The sequence below is a fragment of the Tauraco erythrolophus genome, chromosome 4, assembly GCF_009769465.1.
Source record: "Tauraco erythrolophus isolate bTauEry1 chromosome 4, bTauEry1.pri, whole genome shotgun sequence".
Taxonomy (NCBI): domain Eukaryota; kingdom Metazoa; phylum Chordata; class Aves; order Musophagiformes; family Musophagidae; genus Tauraco; species Tauraco erythrolophus.
Window position 1 is genome coordinate 78,391,768 of NC_141468.1, and position 18,535 is coordinate 78,410,302.

The following is an 18,535-nucleotide window of genomic DNA, read 5'->3' on the forward strand; positions in this document are numbered from 1 at the left end:
TGCACAGGATTGTGGCATGGTTAGCTTTTGATTTAAGAGAATAAAGGATTTGTGGTTCCTAAAGTTTGTAAACCGTAAAATAGAGGGTGGCACAAGCTGGTGATTAAACTAAAGCGTAACGTTACTGTGACCTCTTGGCAGAGGAGGTGGCGATGGGGAAGGGACGCCATCCCACCCACCATTTCGGCTTTTCCGCTCCGTGCCCCCGGGTTGCAGCTCCAAGGAGCCGTCTCCAGCCCCCGGCCCGAGGGCGGCAGGTTTTCCCCGGGCCGCAGGGTAACACTGAGGAGTTACGGGGGTCTCCGGAGCCACTCCCCCGGTTGGCGGGTGAGCAAAGGCGGCTGCCAGATGCCTCTCGCCGGCCTGCCCGGGGGTTACGACCCCCTGCCCCGCGGTGGCAGAGGCTGCGGCGGGGCGGAGCGGCGGAGGGAGGCGGAGGCGGGCGGGGGGCGGAGGCGCAGGAGGCGGCGCGGCGGGCCGTGCCGAGCCGAGCCGTGCCGTGCCGAGCCGTGGCGGTCCGCGGAGGGCAGCGGCGCCGCGCTCATGCCAGCCCGCGCCCGCCGCCGGGCAGCGCCGCAGGGGCCGCGCTGAGCGCCCGCCGCCGCCGCGCCTCGTTTCTTCGGCTTCCCCCCCCGGGATGAGTTTTATTTTATAATTTTATTTTATTTTTTGAAGGGGAGGAGCGCGAAATCCCGACTAAAAATGTGCCAAAATGTCTGAGAAAATGTCCAGCTTTCTGTACATCGGGGACATCGTGTCCCTGTACGCGGAGGGCTCTGTCAACGGGTTCATCAGCACGCTGGGGTGAGTGAGGGGACGGGGGGGTGTGTGTGACGGGGGGGGTCGTGCGGTGCCGTGCCGTGCGGTGCGGTGCCCTTCGCGGGCGGCGACCCGCGGGCGGCACCGGCTGCAGCACAGGAAGCGGCCGGCAGCGCGCGCTGCCGCCGCCACCTCGGCGGCGGAGAGGGAAAAGTAGGAAGTGATGGGAGCGGGGAGAAGGGAGGAATGAGAGAAGTTCTCGTACAGGCCCGGCCGGGGCAGCGGGGCCCGGACGGCGGCGGGCGGTACCGGCGGGGCGGAGCGGAGCGGGCAGGCGGCGGTGCCCGCCGGCGGCTCCGCATGGGGCTGGCCGCGCTCCCCGCCCGGCTCCTGCCGGGGCTGCACCTCCGGGCCAGCCCAAACCGGAATACCCAGCGTTTGCCAGAACCCGCGCTGCAGAAACAGTCCTGCGCTATACCCCAATACCTTAGTCGTTATTTATAGCTAACTTCTTTTTTTGGGGGGGAGGTGGGGTGGGGTGAGTGGGTGAGTGAAGCTTTATTGCACATCTTACAATTTTTGACAAAGATGTGAAGGACAAAAACTTTACTTTCTTGCTCACGGTCGTGATCAGCTGTTAAACGTGCATCCCTTCTGGTTTTGTGTTTGCCTGACGTCTTCTCTGTAGTTGTTAATAATCAGATACTTATAATCAGTGTTTAATTTCATGAGGGTGGTTTTTCCGTGAGCTCTTCTTTCTCTTTGCGGAGTGAAGAGATGCAGTGTAACTGTGGCTGCTTCACTGAACTGCTTCTGCTTGACTGAGGTTTTTGTTAACCTTGACCGCTTTGAATCACCTTTTTGGAATCCAGGACAGAAAACCGCAGTGAACGATGTTAGGAATACATTGATATCTTTCCTTAAACCATCATGTAGTTTGGTTGTAGTGACATGTCCCGAGAGCTGCAGTAGTGTCAGTGGGTTTGTGGCACGTCCAAAGGAAGCGCGTCCTTAAACATTTGTCAGTGGAAAAATTTCATAGTGATTCAATTGATGAGGCAGCTCAAACTCTAGTTAACTGTCGGTGTCATTTACTGCTTAAATGTTGGCTGTACTTTCAGAATAACAGTTAAACTTGCTAAGGCTGATCCACTGCTAATTAACATGTGCTTGGGTATCGTTCTCGTGTTAGGCTGCCTGTGTCCTGAGATCTCTTCAGCTGGGGGACTGTAGGGTGAAGTGAGGACGGTATTAAAAAGCTAACAATGAATGTCTAAGTGACTTGGTATGGTACTGTTACTGGAGGTGTTTGATGTCCTTTATATTTTTTATCTTATCACTTCCTATCCTTGCTGTTCACTGGTTTCATCTGTTGACAAGTGATTTTCCATGGTTTGTTCCTCTATTTGTTAATTTTGTGTCTTTTCTGTGACTCTCTACTTTGTCTCACATCTCCTTTTGTTTTGCTGACTCTTGCAATTATAAATCCTCTTTGAAAATGTTTGCTTTCTGCAACTGGATCACTGGGTATTGTTTCTTATTCTCAGAACCATAGCATTCATTTTTTGTTGGTGTAATTTGTTGTTGAGTTGTTTGGTATTGTTGTTCTGTCTCATTGCTGCAGTCCATTATCTGGGGGAAGTTAAATTTGCTGTACTTTTATTTTTCATTATGCTGAGAAATGTTCCTCGTTTCTCAGAATGCCTGCTTGTCTACAGTCATAGATGTTTCTGCTGTGACTGGTGCTTGTACAACTGCGCGTTGCTTGAATACGTGTTGGCACTCTCGTGTTGCAGTCTTGAGACCACTGATGCTCCCCTCATCCCTTAGAGTTAGGGCAGGACATTTCCTCTGGGTTTTGTAGATGGGAAACCAAGATCAAAGCTTGCCTAAGGCACATGGGAGATCTTTACCAGAAGAAATAATAGAGCCTAAGCCAACACCCTAACTAACAGACTGTCTAAGCTCTCTCTTAGTAAGAGCCAGCTAACTCAGCTCAGGAAAACTACCTGGGATGAGACAGGACTCCTTTGTGCATCCCTCCTTCAGTGGCAGGCCAGGAACTCAAGAATGCTGGTGTAGCTCTGTTAGCTTTTCAATACAGCTGCTTTGTGCCCTGCTCCCTGGCATGGTGAAGGCAGCTGCAGCGCCAGGAGACTGGAGCTGAGGAACTGAAGGCCTTGAAGGAAACACGGTCACCAGTGGAAAACTCCCATATCTGCTAAATGAGAATGCTGACCCCTCTGCTTGTGGTACAAGAGCTTGGACTGAAATTCAAAATCGTGGTGCCAAGTCACATTATCTCTGCCAGCTATTGCAATTGCTGCCTTTGGACAGGTTTGCAGCAACGCAAGAGGCAGAAAAAACAGCTGTACATTCAGCGAAGACGTTTGCCCAGCTGCACATTTGGTGCGCGACCATTGCTGAACTCCTGCATCTCCTGCATTCCTGCAGGTCCTCTGTTCAGTGCGAGCATCTGAACAGAGTTGGCCTCGTCTTCCAGAGGTGCCTCTTGTTGGTGAGGACAAAGTAGTGCAGGAGTGGGAATGATTGCTTGCTCGCTTTGTTTGGCTGATGTGGGTCCTTGTTTCTATTGCTCTTGCCTGCATTGCGCAGCGTGCCGTTTTGAAAAGTGTTGGACAAATTAACTTGTCACTTCTGCACTGTTTAGTCCGTTGGGTAGTCTCATGCGGTTACAAGAACTCGAAATCCAGCAATGTCTAGTGACTTTGCAGCAGGGAGAGAGTCCTGTTTATTTTAAGCTGTCAAAGGCTAATTGTTTCTTAAACAAAGCATGAGTGAGGCCATTCTATAAATAAGATAAAAAAGTGCACAGTACCTCTCCAAGCGGGGGAGGTCTGTCACGTCAGCAGACCTTACTCCTCGAAGAGTTGAACCAGCTCAACAGATTAGTTTTGAGGTGGAGATCTCTAAGCAAAGGCTGTTTCATGCATTTTAGAATTTTTTTTTGCTCACTTGCTAATGCAGAAATTTTCATGTGTTCGGTTTCCCCAGGAAACCTAGAGCCGAGAGAAAGATGCAGCTGAGCTATTCAGATCAAGTGTAGGGTCAGGTTAATATCTACTAGAACCTGAGTGTGGAAATCTTCCTCTTCTGCAGTGAGGACCTCCTAGTCTAGGAGTCCTCTAGTCTAGGAGGTCCTAACCTCCTTGTTTAGGAGACATGGTATTTGTGCCTCTTGTCCCTGTGTCCAGGTGGGCACACTGAGTGGTGCTAAGTGAAGGCAGGAGCGCTTTCCCACATGTCTCTACAGAAGGGGTGTGAGGGCCGCTGGAGCAAGGTGCTGTAAATGGGACCCAAAAGGTTGGGGCACTTCTGTAAGCTGGAAGAAACCTGTGCTCCTGTCCTTGTCTCTGAACTGTTTCTTTACTTACTACAAACAGCTGTTGGATGTGAGCGTGAGGGCTCTGCTTTCCGATCTGATCATTCTTAGTCAGAAGAGGAAACTGAACCTCTCTTCCGCATCTGGGGTTAGTGCTGTAGCGTGGGATGGGGGCAGGGGCAGGGAAGTCAGGCAGCGCTGCTCTGAATTCTTCCTCACATAGCCATATTTTAAAAGAAAGCGGTTGTGTTCAGTTTTTGGAGGAAGAGGTATAACCACCTGTCTCTAGGAGGGTGTCCCAGGTTGTGGATCCCAAATGGAGAGGGGCACCTCTGGGTAATGGTACAGGAGTTGGTTTTAGGGCTTAGCATTCTTCGTTGGCTACTGCAGGTCTTCGGATGCTTGAGGTGCTGAGAGTCCAAGCAATCCTCTGCACTTATTTCTGCTTGGCTTAGGTCTTATTCTGAGTTTGGATGCTGCTCTGAGGTGCTGGTGATGTGTAATCTGGCCTTTTCAATCTCAAGGCTCTCTGAGCTTTCCCCCTGCCCCCCCCCTTTTTTAAAAAGGAGAGTGCTTTTGAATGTATAAACTGATAGTCTTGCAATTTGGTAGAGAAAAGGAAATGTTTGGGGAAAGGAATTTACATCCATGGATAGCTTTCTGCCATTTCAAGTTGTATTTGATACAGGGTTACTGAACAGTGCTAATAATGTGTTTTTTTTCCCCCATTTTTGACCTTTTAGTGTATTTTAGCTTCTTCACAGTTGGAGGATTTATGTCCCACAGGAGGTATGTGGCAGAGCTAGGCAATGAACCTGGGTATCCTAAGTTGTCCTAGACCAGTGTCTGAACCTTGAGACTACCTTCTGCAGTATTTTGGCTGTAAATGTTGGCAATGACACATGCTGGAAATTAGAGCTGCTATTAATCACCTATCAGTACATTGAGGGGGGGAAAAAGTATTCTCAATTGGAGAGGTGGAAAAAAAGTAAGTAACGACAATGGCCAGCATCAGCTGCTGGAAAGTTTGACAATGGGCCTGTTAGTCACCTTCAGTAGCTGCATTCCTGTCTCACCTCCATAAACGTGCTTCTGTGCCATAGCAGCAAGAAACCTCATGGAACATAATTAATGGAGCATGCAGCAGGAGCTGCCCGCTAGGTAATAGATGGCTGTTGATGACGATGAGTGCTGAGACTTATTTCTAATTAGCAGCAAAAAGTGTTGTAGAGTATTCAAACTTGTTTTCTTGAGTTTAATGTTGATTTTTCTTGAATCAACTTCTCTTAATTTGTGGAAGTGCTTGCAGAACTTTCTTGTTTGAAATGAGTATTACAGTTTTATTCAGGCTGCTCCACTGGGCTTTTGTGCATTAGTTATCTTATTGAAGTTGGACTTCACACACAGGTTGAGTCAGTTATGCTTTGTGAAGAGTATGGTTAAGTAGAAAGTGCTTGTGGAACAACATAAATCAAAATATTCCAAATACAACAAAGGCTAAAATGTGTCGTCTTGGTGGCCTCGGGAATGGTGCTAAGAGAAAAGATGTAGTGACTGATGGTGCTTACAACACAATGTAGTATTTTCATCAGCACAGTTATTTTTTTTACCTCTCTTTCCTACTGTCTGAAAAGGTAAGCTGTGGTTAAGGAACAGACATCCTTTAATAGCAAATTTTTCTTTCTTGTGCCAGCTGACAAAACTTAGTCAGGAAAGAATAAAAAGCCTGAAGAAAGTGAAAGTGGCATAATTACTCATAATTTAATTTTGATACATACAAAATCAAGTAATACCTAGAAGAGGGAAGATCAATTTCAGCTTTCCTGTGGGCAAAAGTACTTGCATGTTTTATTACCTAGGTACTTTATCCTCCAGACTGATAGTACTGATGAGATTTGACAGTTTTGATTATGTTTCTTAGTTGTTTTAAAAATACTGTGTAAGACTGGCATTTTTGGAAATGTATTCTCTTGGTTGTCTTCCTAGTGCAAAAGCACTGGTCTGAATTCTGCAGCTACTGTGAACGTACGCCGATGTACCTGGGAACATAATTTGGCCCATTATATGACACTTTTCAGCTATATGGTGTATTTCTTTTCTGTGATAACTTTCTTAAGCATAAACTATGTCATATGCATTATTAAACACCTTCATTGATCTTACAATAAATGCCACATAAGCAGACATGTAGACTTATAAATACAACTCTGTCTTGCATACCTTGCAATTCAATGCATATATCAAAGCTTATATCCTCTGTAATTATCCACTCACATTAGCAATTAGGCACCGCTCCAGCTTTGCCATTTATAACGAACTTATTTTGATGCTTATTTCAAATATTCTAACAACAGTGCCGTCTTTAAATAAACAATGAGACAAAGCTTTCCACAAAGGACTCTTGTGGGAATGCAGCAAGTAATGAGCCCCGGAGGGTGTTTGTTTGTTTCAGAAGTTTTACTTGCACATAGAGCACAGCTTGGGTGTGAAGGAACATAGGATTAGACTTAATTATGGTATTATGATTTATGAGATTGTGTGCTAAAATGTAATATCCTGGGTTCAAAGAGCTCATTATCAAAGAGAAGTGGAGAGAAAATTGGGGTTATGGAAAGAACCAGTTGATTTAATCTTAAAGTGAGTTTACCCATAAACTATGTGGTAGTAATGGAAGTAAGAGAGGACTTGAATTTTGAATTGAGACAAATGATGTGGCTGTTACAACTTCTGTAGTTCTTGACTGGGCTATGGGTAATGCGTGGAGTAGTCAGGGAAGAGAAGGGAGATTGTTTAGCTTGCATGATTTTAAATCTGATTTAACTTCCTTTTACATAATGAGGGAATTAGCTAAACAGTCTTTGCCTGGTTCTCAGACTTGCTAGAAATCAAGGTTGTCCTGTATTTTAAAATAAGTGCCACAGAAGAAAGTCGGATCAATCTTTGACTTCCTCAGCTTGGAACATTATCTCCTAAGAAGCACGTGAACCTTTGCTCAGTCGAGTGTTCTGCTGTACTGCAAGGTGTTCGAAACCCGCTGCCCTTCGTTGTTAATGGTGCAGCTGCTGCTGCTTGGCTCAAGTGTGAGCCTGTTTATTGGGCAATAGCACAAAGCCATGTCCTCTGCACGTGTATTTAATGCACTTGAAAGTTTGGTTTCTGCTTGCTTTGGAAGGTCTGTTACTCCGTGTACAAAAGGAACACTGGTGAAGTTCGTATGACTGATATGCTTGATTAGGGATATTTATGGAAAAAATGGAGAGAAAAATGAATGGTAGTTCAGGATTTTACTTTTTTCCTTGTCCGTGTCGTATTTTGTCACTTGTTCAGAGATGCATAGTTTAATTATATTCAGGACATAAACGCCTTATAACTGATTCATTTAAACCTTCATTTGTTATTTGGAAATCTGATTCCATCTAATTACTTAAATCAGTAGTTGCACTGCTATGTAGATGTGTAGACACTTCCTGACATAGGTCCTGGTTTCAACTGTTTATAATGATGCTAAATGTTGACTTTTTGGACCCACGGTAGATGCCTGGGACTGAATGTTTCTGTGTGGAAAGTTTCAAGTAAAATGACATTTCTGAGACCAGGGGAAGCAAAAATGCATCTATTATCCCTATTTTAAAAAAAGGGATCTTGCAGCTGTGTGTCAAGAGCCTCCTTGAGCTGCAGCGCTCACTCCAGACCCGCTTCTCCTCTAGCATGGAGTGCTTGTCCTTCTCTGCCCCTTTGGAAATTTGCCCAGGTTTTGGCAGTGGTGAGTTGAGGAAAGATCTCATTCAGACCCCTGTGACCACGTGGGCTGTCTTGGTACCTGCCTCTTGCCGGAGGGCAGAGGGTGTTACCTGGCAGGGGCAACTTCTCCTCTCTGCTGGCATTGGGCACCAAGAGGCCTCAACCTGACCTGCAGCTGTGTGGGAGATGAAGCCTAGTTCCCAGGATTTCCAGCTTCCTTTCCTGAGGGGCACAGGAAAGCTTCAGTTGTCCACCTGCTTTATGCTCCTGGTCTCTGCAGAAGTAAAAATAATTTCTGTTTTTAGAAATTTCCTATTTCAGTTCACTAGAAATAGGAAACAAACTTAAACTAAGAAGTTACATTCTAGCAAGGTAATGGTTTTGACTGCAAAATTGGAAACAGAGTTAAACAAGGAGAGCAAAGGACAGGGAAAACACAGGCTTTAAGTGTTCCTGTTATTCATGTCTTGTTTTAGGTATCACTTGAGGTTTTGAGGGGCTATTTTGGCTGTGATAGCCAAAAGATCGTGTCAGGAGTAGTCTTACTGCTCTAGTGCTGTCTACCTCTTATGCTCATTTGTTTGCATTTATTTTTTTGATTACTGTTGAACAGAAACAAAGCATTGTCCAAAGCACATGATTTTAAAACAATTCTTATTTGTTGCTTAATACTAAAGGAAAGAGGACACTAAGGTGTTGACTGGGCTGGGCAGCCTGGAGTCCATGTGAGCCCTACTGCACTGTCCTGCAGTGTACCTGAGAATGAGCCACCCCTTCCAGAGATCCTGCAGCGCTGGTCCTTCTGCTCAGGTTTACCTTTGACTTAGCAAGCGAAGTTAATTGTCATTATAAACTTTGGACAGTTGCTTAGTAGGTTGCCTTTTGTGCCTCTAGTTTGGGGGGTCTTTTTGCGCTAGAAGAAACATTTTGGAGTTCGTCAGCTTGAGATGCCACCCATGCCAAAGGTGCCCCAGCCCTTCGTTGGCTTCACAGGTTCATCACATCACCTGAGCAGGATTTTTCTTGCTGTTACTTCTGCTGGCTGATGAGCAACTGTGGGGTTACTAGATTGCAGAAAAGAAAATAAGATGACTGTCTCCTCTATCCTTCCATTGCTCCTTTGCTGGCCCTTGAATGATGAAGAGGAGAGAGCGGGAGATGGGAGCAGAGGGATGCATTGATGAATGGAGGGTGAGGTGATAGAGAAATCAGCAGACCAAGGGTGCGTGGAGAGAGGTAGGTGTGTGTGGTTGGTCAGTAACGGATGTGCACGGGCTAAAAGGCAGCACAGATTAGAAGGGAAGTAGGGCTGAAGAGGAACAGAAGATGGACAGTTGCCGAGAGATCTGCAGACTCCTGGTGTCAGAAAAAAGTCATGAAAGCTGCTGGCAAACTGTCTTTTCTATTCAAATCACTCCGCGTAGGAGAAAGCAGCCTGTCACTGCTGCTGTTTACTTTGGTATTTCAAATGGTGGAGGTCTGTGCTGAGGCTAGTGTGGTCTCAAACAATTGAATATTTGGTATTTTTTCCCAGGGTTTATGGTGATGTTTAGGAAAATGCATAATAATGCTACCTGCTCCAAGAGAATGTCCGAGTTGAAGTCAGTTCTTCAGAAAGAAATAGCAGTTTTAAGGTTGTCTGCAGTACCTTATGCAATTCTTTGTGTAAAAGCACAACAGTCCTTACTGACTTGGTCCCATACTATAGTTTGCAATGTATGGCTGACTGGCTAAGTGGATGTGATGTCCAATGCTTTTGTGGCAACTAAGGTTATATATAATGAGTTGTGGTACCCTGTAATCTTCTTATATAATAATTTTTGGACAGTTCATTTGAAATGCCTCTTTAGGTTGTTACTGCCACGTGAGTGAGGGCACAGAGTTGAAATTCATATGGAATTACTTGGCAGAAGACTAAAAGAGCATATCTAAGTGTGGTTGTTATCATTTGACACTGTAAGTACAGCTCTTCTCTGTACAAAGAATTGATACAAAAACAGTAATCAAGTTTTTGTTCTTTGACCTCTGGCAGATAAAAATCAATGTCATTAAAAAAATAATCAACAAACAAACCCTGAAACAAAGCTTTTCATATGAATCTCAAAATACAGAAACTTGTTATGATCCAATGCTTGGGCAACTTATCTTGATTTTCTTTTAGAGGCCTGTTTGAATTTCAAACAACTTTTTTTTCCTGCACTTGAGATACACAAGTTAATGAATGTTGCAGAGGCAGCTGAAAGCATGCAGTCACAGGATTAGGAAAACAACTGCTTAAACTCATGGTAAGCCCCAAATTTTTGTGCCTACTGCCCACAGTTGAAAGACAGCAGCTCATTTCTTGGGGTTTTCCTCTTTTCAGTGTAAATGTGTGCTGGTGTATACCTGTGTGCAGAGTAGAGGCAGGCCAAGCGCAGAAGGCTCCATGCCACCCAGCTGTCTGCCTGCCTCCTGACAGTGCTTTGGATGAAAGCTAGAGGAGCAGCATGCACAAGCCACCAAAGCATCCCCAGCTACCCCTGCAGGAGGTGTTTCGTTTCACTGGGCGGAATTTTGCCTGGATCCAGTGTGCATCTACATCCTGATGCCTGTGAAATTTTGTGGAGTTGTATAATCTTGAGCATTCTGATGTGGAAAATTTAACTAGGCAGCTTTAGAGGGCAGTTAAGTTGAACGTGACCAGTATAGTTTTATCCTAAATCTTGCAATACCTGGCATTATTTGCAAATCTCAGCTCTCAGGGCCCTATGAATTTTGAATATCTGCAGCTTCCATTTAAGAAAAAGTGAGTTGCTTTCCCTCATGGATGTGAGGAAAAGCTTGAAAATAGGAATGTTCACAAGTGAAAGATGTATAAGGAATGCCTTGAGTTTAGAAGTAGTTTTCTTCTGCTACGTTTAAATGGGAGCGCATGGTTTGCAGGTGGGGGGGACGACGACTAACTAATGGTAAGTGAGTACTGGAGACTGGAAACAGTGTTTTTGCAAGAGGTTGTTGATGTCATTTTAAAGTTAGCTGGCTTTGGATTTCTGACGAGTTTGCTAGTTGTTCCAAAGAACTGAATCAGTAGTGTGCTTTGCTAAAATATTCTCAGTCATCTTTTAAATTTGATGAATATTTTTTTTTATTGTTCAGAAACAATAAATAAAGAGGTAAAGACCGGATTATCAGTTTTGAAAACACTGAGAGCAGATCTTTGTACATTTGAGTGGTGAAAAATGTTGAAATGCATCGCTAAGCAAGTTTCATTTTTCCCATCAAAGAATAAAAGTTTTCAGGCTACCTAGAAAGTTTTAGAAAATATATGAATTCCTTCCTTTAAAACAAACAAGCTGTGCCAAGCGAGAAAGGTTAACTGCCTGTTAGTAGTATTTACTTTGATATCTTGGACAATTTCCTACTTAGGTTATTGCCTTTTCCAAGGTAGACTTAGTTTCAGCTGAACGCACCGTCCTCTCCTTGCCGCCTGCTGCTTGTGAGGGTGCCAGTCTGTAGATTTTGCTCCTGTTCTGAATTGGAAAAAACAGGGCCTGGTGAGCTTGACTCTTTACAAAGAACTGAAAAGTCAGTGTCAAGTGAAGAGTTTTGTGGAATTTCATTGTTCTAAAACGAGGTTTTACATGAGGTTTGCTGGTGTAAAAATCAGGTAGGGCAATGTCTATAACGCTGCTCAGGTTGAAGATAGAACTTAGGAAGTCAAGCTTTAAGGTGAAACAGGTTTCATAAGCAGGGAACTGATGTAATAAATATTTTGGATTTTAGTGGTGCTGAAACAGAGTAAAGTTGAGTACTTCAGTGAATATCAGAAGTTCAAATTTTGAATAAGATTTTCAAGTATCTTTGTATATATCCTTTCATATTCGTGCTGTCATTGTAGCATGTTATTATAGACAGCAGTAAGAGTATTAGAATTTGGAAAAAAAAAAACCCTTGCCTTTAAATTATAAAAGTACAAAATAACATACGGAAAATTTAGTGGATATTGTGGGGTGTTTTTGTTGGTGAAGAAGTAATAATTTACTTGTGTCAGGCTGTAGTGGGTTTGCTATATAATATATTTTCTTTTATTCAGAAAAAGTAGCTAACAAAATAGTGGCAAAGATTCATGGCATTATTTCCTGTATAGATGGTCTGAGATGTAGGTCCTACACTTGCAAATTTGTAGACTGACAAACTGCAAATGCCATGAGGCAATTTAAAAAAAAAAACGTTGATGAGCATCCAAGTTAAGATTTCTACTTCCCTGGCTAGATTTTCAGGAGTATTAACAGATAGATTAGGGTTGGACTGTGAAACTGTTCAGAAATAGACAGCTGGCTCTTGAGAGCGGGCACAGCTATGGACCCTGGGCAGCTGCAGGATATCTGTTAGAGGCATGCTCAGTTTGTGTTAGCAATGGCTTCTCTTGCAAAAATAAAACAAGAAACAAGGTCAGGACCTGGCAGGCAATAAGTCCTGTCTGTATTAACTGTTGTAGTTGAACAGGTTTTTCTGCCACTGAATGTAAGGACCAATTACTATATATTTTTTCCCCTCCTATATAATATTTAGGATATAGTAAAACCATTAGTTGTAAAGTTCTGTTATAACACCTTATTTGAAGCAATACTGTGCATTAGGCTGGTGGAGTCAAACTCCCTGTCTGCAGGACCATTTCATCTGGTCCATTTCCTTTCTGTGGCAGATTAAATTGCCTACTGTGATTAGGCTGCTCTTAATAGAATCATTTTAATTGGGTAGAGCTGAAAGTGAGACAACTCTGGTTTGAGTTTTCAACCATGGATCTAAAGTATGTTTCAAGGGAATTATTGTAATAAGGGACGGTACACAACTAGAGGAGTGACTTGCACGAGTTTGTTAACAAAATTGTGGAATATAACCAAAGTCTCCAAGTTCTGGGTCAGTGCGCTTTTTATAAATGTTGATCTAGTAAGATTCATAGATTCATAGATTTCTAGGTTGGAAAAGACCTTAGAGATCATCGAGTCCAACCGTCCCTAATCCCCATTAAACCATATCGCTAAGTAGATCATCCACCCTATTCTTAAACGCATCCAGGGATGGGGACTCAACCACCTCCCTGGGCAGCCTATTCCAGTGGCTGACAACCCTTTCAGAGAAGAAATACTTCCTAACATCCAACCTGAATCTCCCCTGACTAAGCTTATACCCATTTCCTCTTGAAATGGGTCTTAGATGTTCAATGCTAAGTTGCATAAATTGTTTTATATTGGCTTATCTCATGGTAAGCCTTGAGAGTAAGCCAGCTGTGACAAAACTAGTTAGTTTATTAATGTTTCTATGTGTTAAACATGTTTTTTAAGTATATATCTAAAAATGCAGAATGGGCTTTATCATTGCAAGGAAGAAAGCATGTACTGAACAGAGTTTTATGCTTGCTGGCATTATTGTCACGCTTATACGTTGGGTGGGACCTCGTTGACACTGTAAGTGTAATTACTGTTCTTCATTTGTTATGGAAGTGCGAGATAAAATCCTTCCCCCTTTCTGCAGCAAGATGGCTGAAGGAATAGAAGTCACCACTCAGGCTCACACTCTTGGTAAAGACTGAGTAAAAGCTGAGCAGCTGTGTTATCCAAGAAGCTGCTAGAAAGAAATTCAGCATCGACAGGACAAGCTATACAGGCCTAAGTAAGTAGAAGTACGGAGAACATAGGACAAGATCTTAGTCATAGACAGAGAAAACCTGCTACGTTGACCCAAGGAAAATAAAAATAAGAGTGTGCTACTGAGCACTATTCTCTCTGAAAACTGTAGTCAGAGAAACTCCTGCTGTTTGATTTCTTCTGTGCCCAGGAAAGCAAGAAATTATAAATTCTTTCCGAATAAATGATCAAGAAAATGCCTGACACCATCTCAAACTTTTCTTTGTAGTGGAAACGGCCCTTAAGTATCCAGAACTGACATCGTCGCTTGTATCTAATGATAACCTGGATAATGAGATGGATCCAACTTCCAAGAATTGATATGATTTCTAATACAGGAATGGGAAGCCTTGCATATAGAATTAAAGCAAGAATAAGAATGCCGTCTGACAAAAAAGAACTGGATGGATCAGAAGGAGTCAAAGCAAAGAGGTTTCCTAATGAACGCTTTGAATGATGATTTGAAGATGAAAGTGAAACCTTTTATGGGCAGCAATTAAAAACTGTCTGGACAAGTCTGGGAAATGAGCAGGCAATATACCCACTCTCAGACAGCAAGGTGGTTCAATGGGATGGTCAAAATGTATTTGCTGTGGTCCTGATCTGTTTTTCCACAAAATATAGAGGAGGAAAGCTTTGAATTGCTTTGTGTTTGAGCCTCAGCAGACACTTGACTTTAGAAATGGTCTTGCAGATCACTTACGTTGCACATCAGTTATGCAGGTGTGGAAACACAGGTATGAGAAGACAAAGGGGAGTTCAGAATGTGGCAATGTATGATAAAATTTGTGAACTGCTTGAGGAGAACTCCTGTTGGTGCTTAAAGTTTTAGACATTTTCATTGTAATTTATCTAAGGAAGAAGTACGCGGTCAGGACTGTGCTGAGGCATCTTGAGAACAGCTTACCATTTGGTTATAGGAATTCATAGGGCTGTGCATTCACAGGTGTTGATGGGTCTGGGAGCAGCAGCGTGACCTTGATGCCTCACCCATCTGAACTCTTTGGAGGCTAGTTGCAGATATTGCCTTAGGCAGAAGATCAGAGGATTATTTCAAGGAATGATTCTGCTGAAAAAGAGATCACTTTTTCTTTCCTTCTCATAACTTTGAAAACCTCCTGAATAAGATGCAAAACCTCCTGAATCATCCACTTGAAGAATGTATTGTTCGTGGAACGGACCTCAGAGCAGCCAAAAGCTTTCCTAGGAGAGCGTTTGGGGAGATAATTGGCTCTTGCAGTCATCTTAAAGTTTGGCATCCCCTCAGAGTGGCAAGATCAAGGCCTTCTGGTCACTTCAGGCAAACTTGGAGTTTAGAAATGAGATAGTACATAAGAGGTTATATTAATTCAGAAATTGTATATGGCTTTGAACCTGCTAAAATTGGTGGCTTTGAAATTGGGGGGGCTGCAAGAGTCATAGCCGATTTGAAAAAAAGTATGATTTGGTGTAAGTGTAAGCAGGATGTGGAAAATGGTGCAGGAAATGTGATGTTTGCAAGACAGATAAGAGAGAGAGCCCTAGCGCAAATGTATCTTGTAGGGGCATCGATGGAGTGTGTTGCGGAAGAGCTTTATCAATTTTCTGGCAGGAAAAAAAAACTGTTATGAGTGTCTGTTGACATAGTCATGACTTATTTCACAAAATCACCTGACGCTTGTGAAGTCACACATCAAGGGGCACTGGAAATGGAAGAGACTTTGCTGAATATTTTTTGTAGATTTAGAGTCTAGAGTAAGCCATCTATGGATCAAAGGAAAATTTTAAATTCTAAGTATTCCACGAAGTCTTTCAGATTGTAGGTGTCCATAAAAGATGCACTCTATCAGTGTGTCCATCGTCTGATAAGTGTGATAGAAAGGATCATTATGGACTCATACCTTCAACTGCCTTATTTTATAGACTCAAGGAAATTAGGGCACTATGTCTCATTGCCTTTGAGGGACTTAAAACAAGAGTGGATGAGAATTTGAATTATACTCCAAAAGTAATTTTATTTCAATCCAAAGCAAATATCTTTATAATAAAGAAATTTTGAGGTGATGTGGACTGTGCAGATCAAACACTAGACTGGAAAAGCTTGTTCAAGCCTGTTTGGTAACGTGAACATCTCTTGGACACATTTTTACAGAAAAGTGTATGGAGTCCAGGCATTGGTTGGATGTGAGTGAGACATAATGAATAAAGGAAAATTCAATCTCAGTTGTGCTTTATGCCACCTTTTGTACGTAGTTGAGATGCGTGTGTTATAATAGTCTAGCTTGTAGTGACAAGCGCATGGACTAAAGAGACCAAGTTCATGTCCAGATCAAAGAATGAAGATTTCCAGCAATCTGATGTGAAAGAAAGCGTTTTTTCAGTAGATGCCATTCATCTGTTATCTTGGTTTAGCGGAGGTTGTAGAAGAACTAGAGGCGTTTTATCCCTTTAGGCTGAAAGGACTGAAAATACCGTGTCAGCTCTTCTTTCCAATTACTTCAGTCCGCCAAAGATACTGTATTCCCAGACTTGCCTGAGTGATGAAACATCTCCAAGTATCTTCAAATACTGCCAGAGTGATCTCTGCACCTTGGCTGTGGGTATCTAGATTGGTGGACGACATTACCTGTTGAAGGAGTTTTGGAATATCTATGTTATGGTTGGTTTTGCTCAAGAACAGGATGCTTTTATGTGATGGTAGTTTGAGGGATCAGATCCGAGTGCTTGTTTTTTAAGGACTGATGAAGGCACTCATTATTTCTGTTAAAACAGGGGCAGTTTTTTCTCCCTGACTTTTGCAGCCAGAAGAAACATGGGTCTGTTTTGTAAGCTGGACCTTAAATATCTTCCATGAGTTCTTGGTCCTTCTCCATATAAAATGGGACGGAATTCTGAGTGAAATGAAATAGGTTATTTAGTCTAGCTGAAGAGAAGAGGGAGGACAGTTTTCCTGTGCATGTAGTGAAGTACGTTGGTAGCTCCTTCTGTGTGGTGTTTGATCCTGGTCTCTGGGCTATGTAGCCTGAGGTGGTTCACTGTGGCTACCTGTTTCCAGCATTTAATCTACTATGTCAATTGTGGAGGAGCAGAAAGCCCATTTTTGTCCCCATTACTGAGCTTTGGCGTCTTGAAAGAGCAGTTTGTGCTGGCAGTGGCATGCTTCAGGGTATCTTTTGCACCACTGACACTGCTTCTGCCACAGCACTTGCAGTTTGTGTGGTTGGTGGGAAGATGTTGAAGGGAAAATTTGAGCAGCAAGGGGTCCACACAACCCAAACAGTAGATAACAATTGATTCACTAAAGAGTCAATCTTATTATGCACAGTTTCTGCTTCTAGAGTAGTTTGAAAAATTAAGAGAGTCTGACTCTTGCGATGCCAACGAGCTTTGGTTTCCTATTAGTTTGCAGGAAGGAGGAGATGATCTTTGCCCAGATTAGGGATTTATCTCAGGACTCTGATGACTCCACCACTACCCAGCCCCTAGACTGAAGGTAGGATCTTTCAGAATAGACAGTGCCTGTGAAGGGACTGAGGATTGCTTGGAAGAAGCTGACAGGTTCCTTATAATGGTACAGAGGTAAATGACTCGAGATCCTGTCTGTAAAGGCTGAACTCTCCAAGGAGAGGCAATGGACAGGACTTCAACTCTGCCCTAGCTGGCTAGCGACTCTTTGTCCTCTGGAGATGATGGATTTTCTTTTTCGGGGATGATGTTTCCACCTTAAACTAGCACCTGAGTGGCCAGATGATTTTCTGTGTGTCTGGATTTCTGATTCGTATTAGTCCTAATGCAGAAGCAACTGCTTTCAAATGGGTCGTGGTCAGAGGGGATCACTGGTGGGCACTGGGAAGTCTTATTTTACTTCTGCCACCTTTGCTACCATGTGTGGAGAGGAGAGGAAGTGGGATATTTGTGCCATCCCTTGCAGGTGGTGAACTGAGCAGTTGCTGGTCTGGTGTTTTCTGAGCACTGTGTGTTGCCAGAGGAAGTCAGCTGAGAACCTGATCCAAAAGCCAGTTGAAAGTCTGTTCCACAACTATGACAAGACTTGTACAGAGCTAGTTGGCAGGCACTTACACACCACTTTGGTCAGTGTAAGTGCTGTGAAACTTTTTTTTCTAATTTTGGGATGACAAGTTGGATAGAAACTTAAACACAGAGCTTTGTGTACAAACAAATAGCTATTTTTGGTGCACATTTCCTAGAAAAAGAAATTAAACTTGAAAGGTAAAAATAAACAAAAATACATTCTAAAACCTCTTCAGATTGAGGGTTAGAAAAAAGAAACAACAAAGGCTCAAGCTCACTTTCAGCTCACGTAATTGCTAACACAAAGCTGCGGACCAACCAGATGAACTGCACATTGTGAGGTGCAGGAACAATTTGTACTCCTTTCAAGTTGCCAGAGTAGTAAGCAGCAGCATACAGGCAGGGGAATAAATCCTTGTCTCTGCTTTCCATTTTTCTAAGAAAGAGTATCCATTTAGGTTTAACCAATTTCTGTTTATATCTTAATGGATCACAGGAGGGTAATTAACTTCTGGTGTCTTATTTAGGGCACTATGCTGACGGAGGAATTAGTATGTGAGTAAACTCTGGTATTAGACATTATCATGTCTTTTGACTCGGTGAATAGTTTTTCAAACCACTGAGGCTGCGGATATACATTTACTCTGCAAGCTGTTTTTTATCAGTGGCTGCACATCACTGTTCACCATCAAAGCAGTTTATGTGAGTGATTCTTAGCTCTCTCCAAGCAATAAGGGTTCATATACTTAAACAATTTAGTGGATGATTTGTGCTAACAGAGTTGGCTGTTGCTTAGAGGCAGTCAGGCTCTGAAAGGTTGTAATATGAAATGAATGAACTAGCCCAATGTTTACTTTTGCCCTTTCCTGCATTTGGGTCAACTTAGTCCTTGAATGTTGTGATCTACAAGTCTTGCAACTCAAAAAAAGTGTCAGGCATCACCTAAACTGATGCTGTTTTATTTCCATGTGTCAAATCAGAAAATAAAAGAGAGTTCTGCTTCAGAGAGGTATGT

At 43.1% G+C, this 18,535-nt stretch overlaps 1 protein-coding gene across 1 annotated transcript in view; it reads left to right on the forward strand.

The window, feature by feature from the left end:
- Window positions 1–660: 660 nt before the first annotated feature.
- The window catches only part of ITPR2 (inositol 1,4,5-trisphosphate receptor type 2), a 261,956-nt gene continuing 244,081 nt past the window's right edge, over window positions 661–18,535 (forward strand). The window contains exon 1 of the mRNA XM_086611258.1: window positions 661–804. Within this exon, the coding sequence (XP_086467384.1) occupies window positions 713–804 (92 nt within the window). The 5' untranslated portion in view covers window positions 661–712. The remainder of the gene's footprint in view (window positions 805–18,535) is intronic.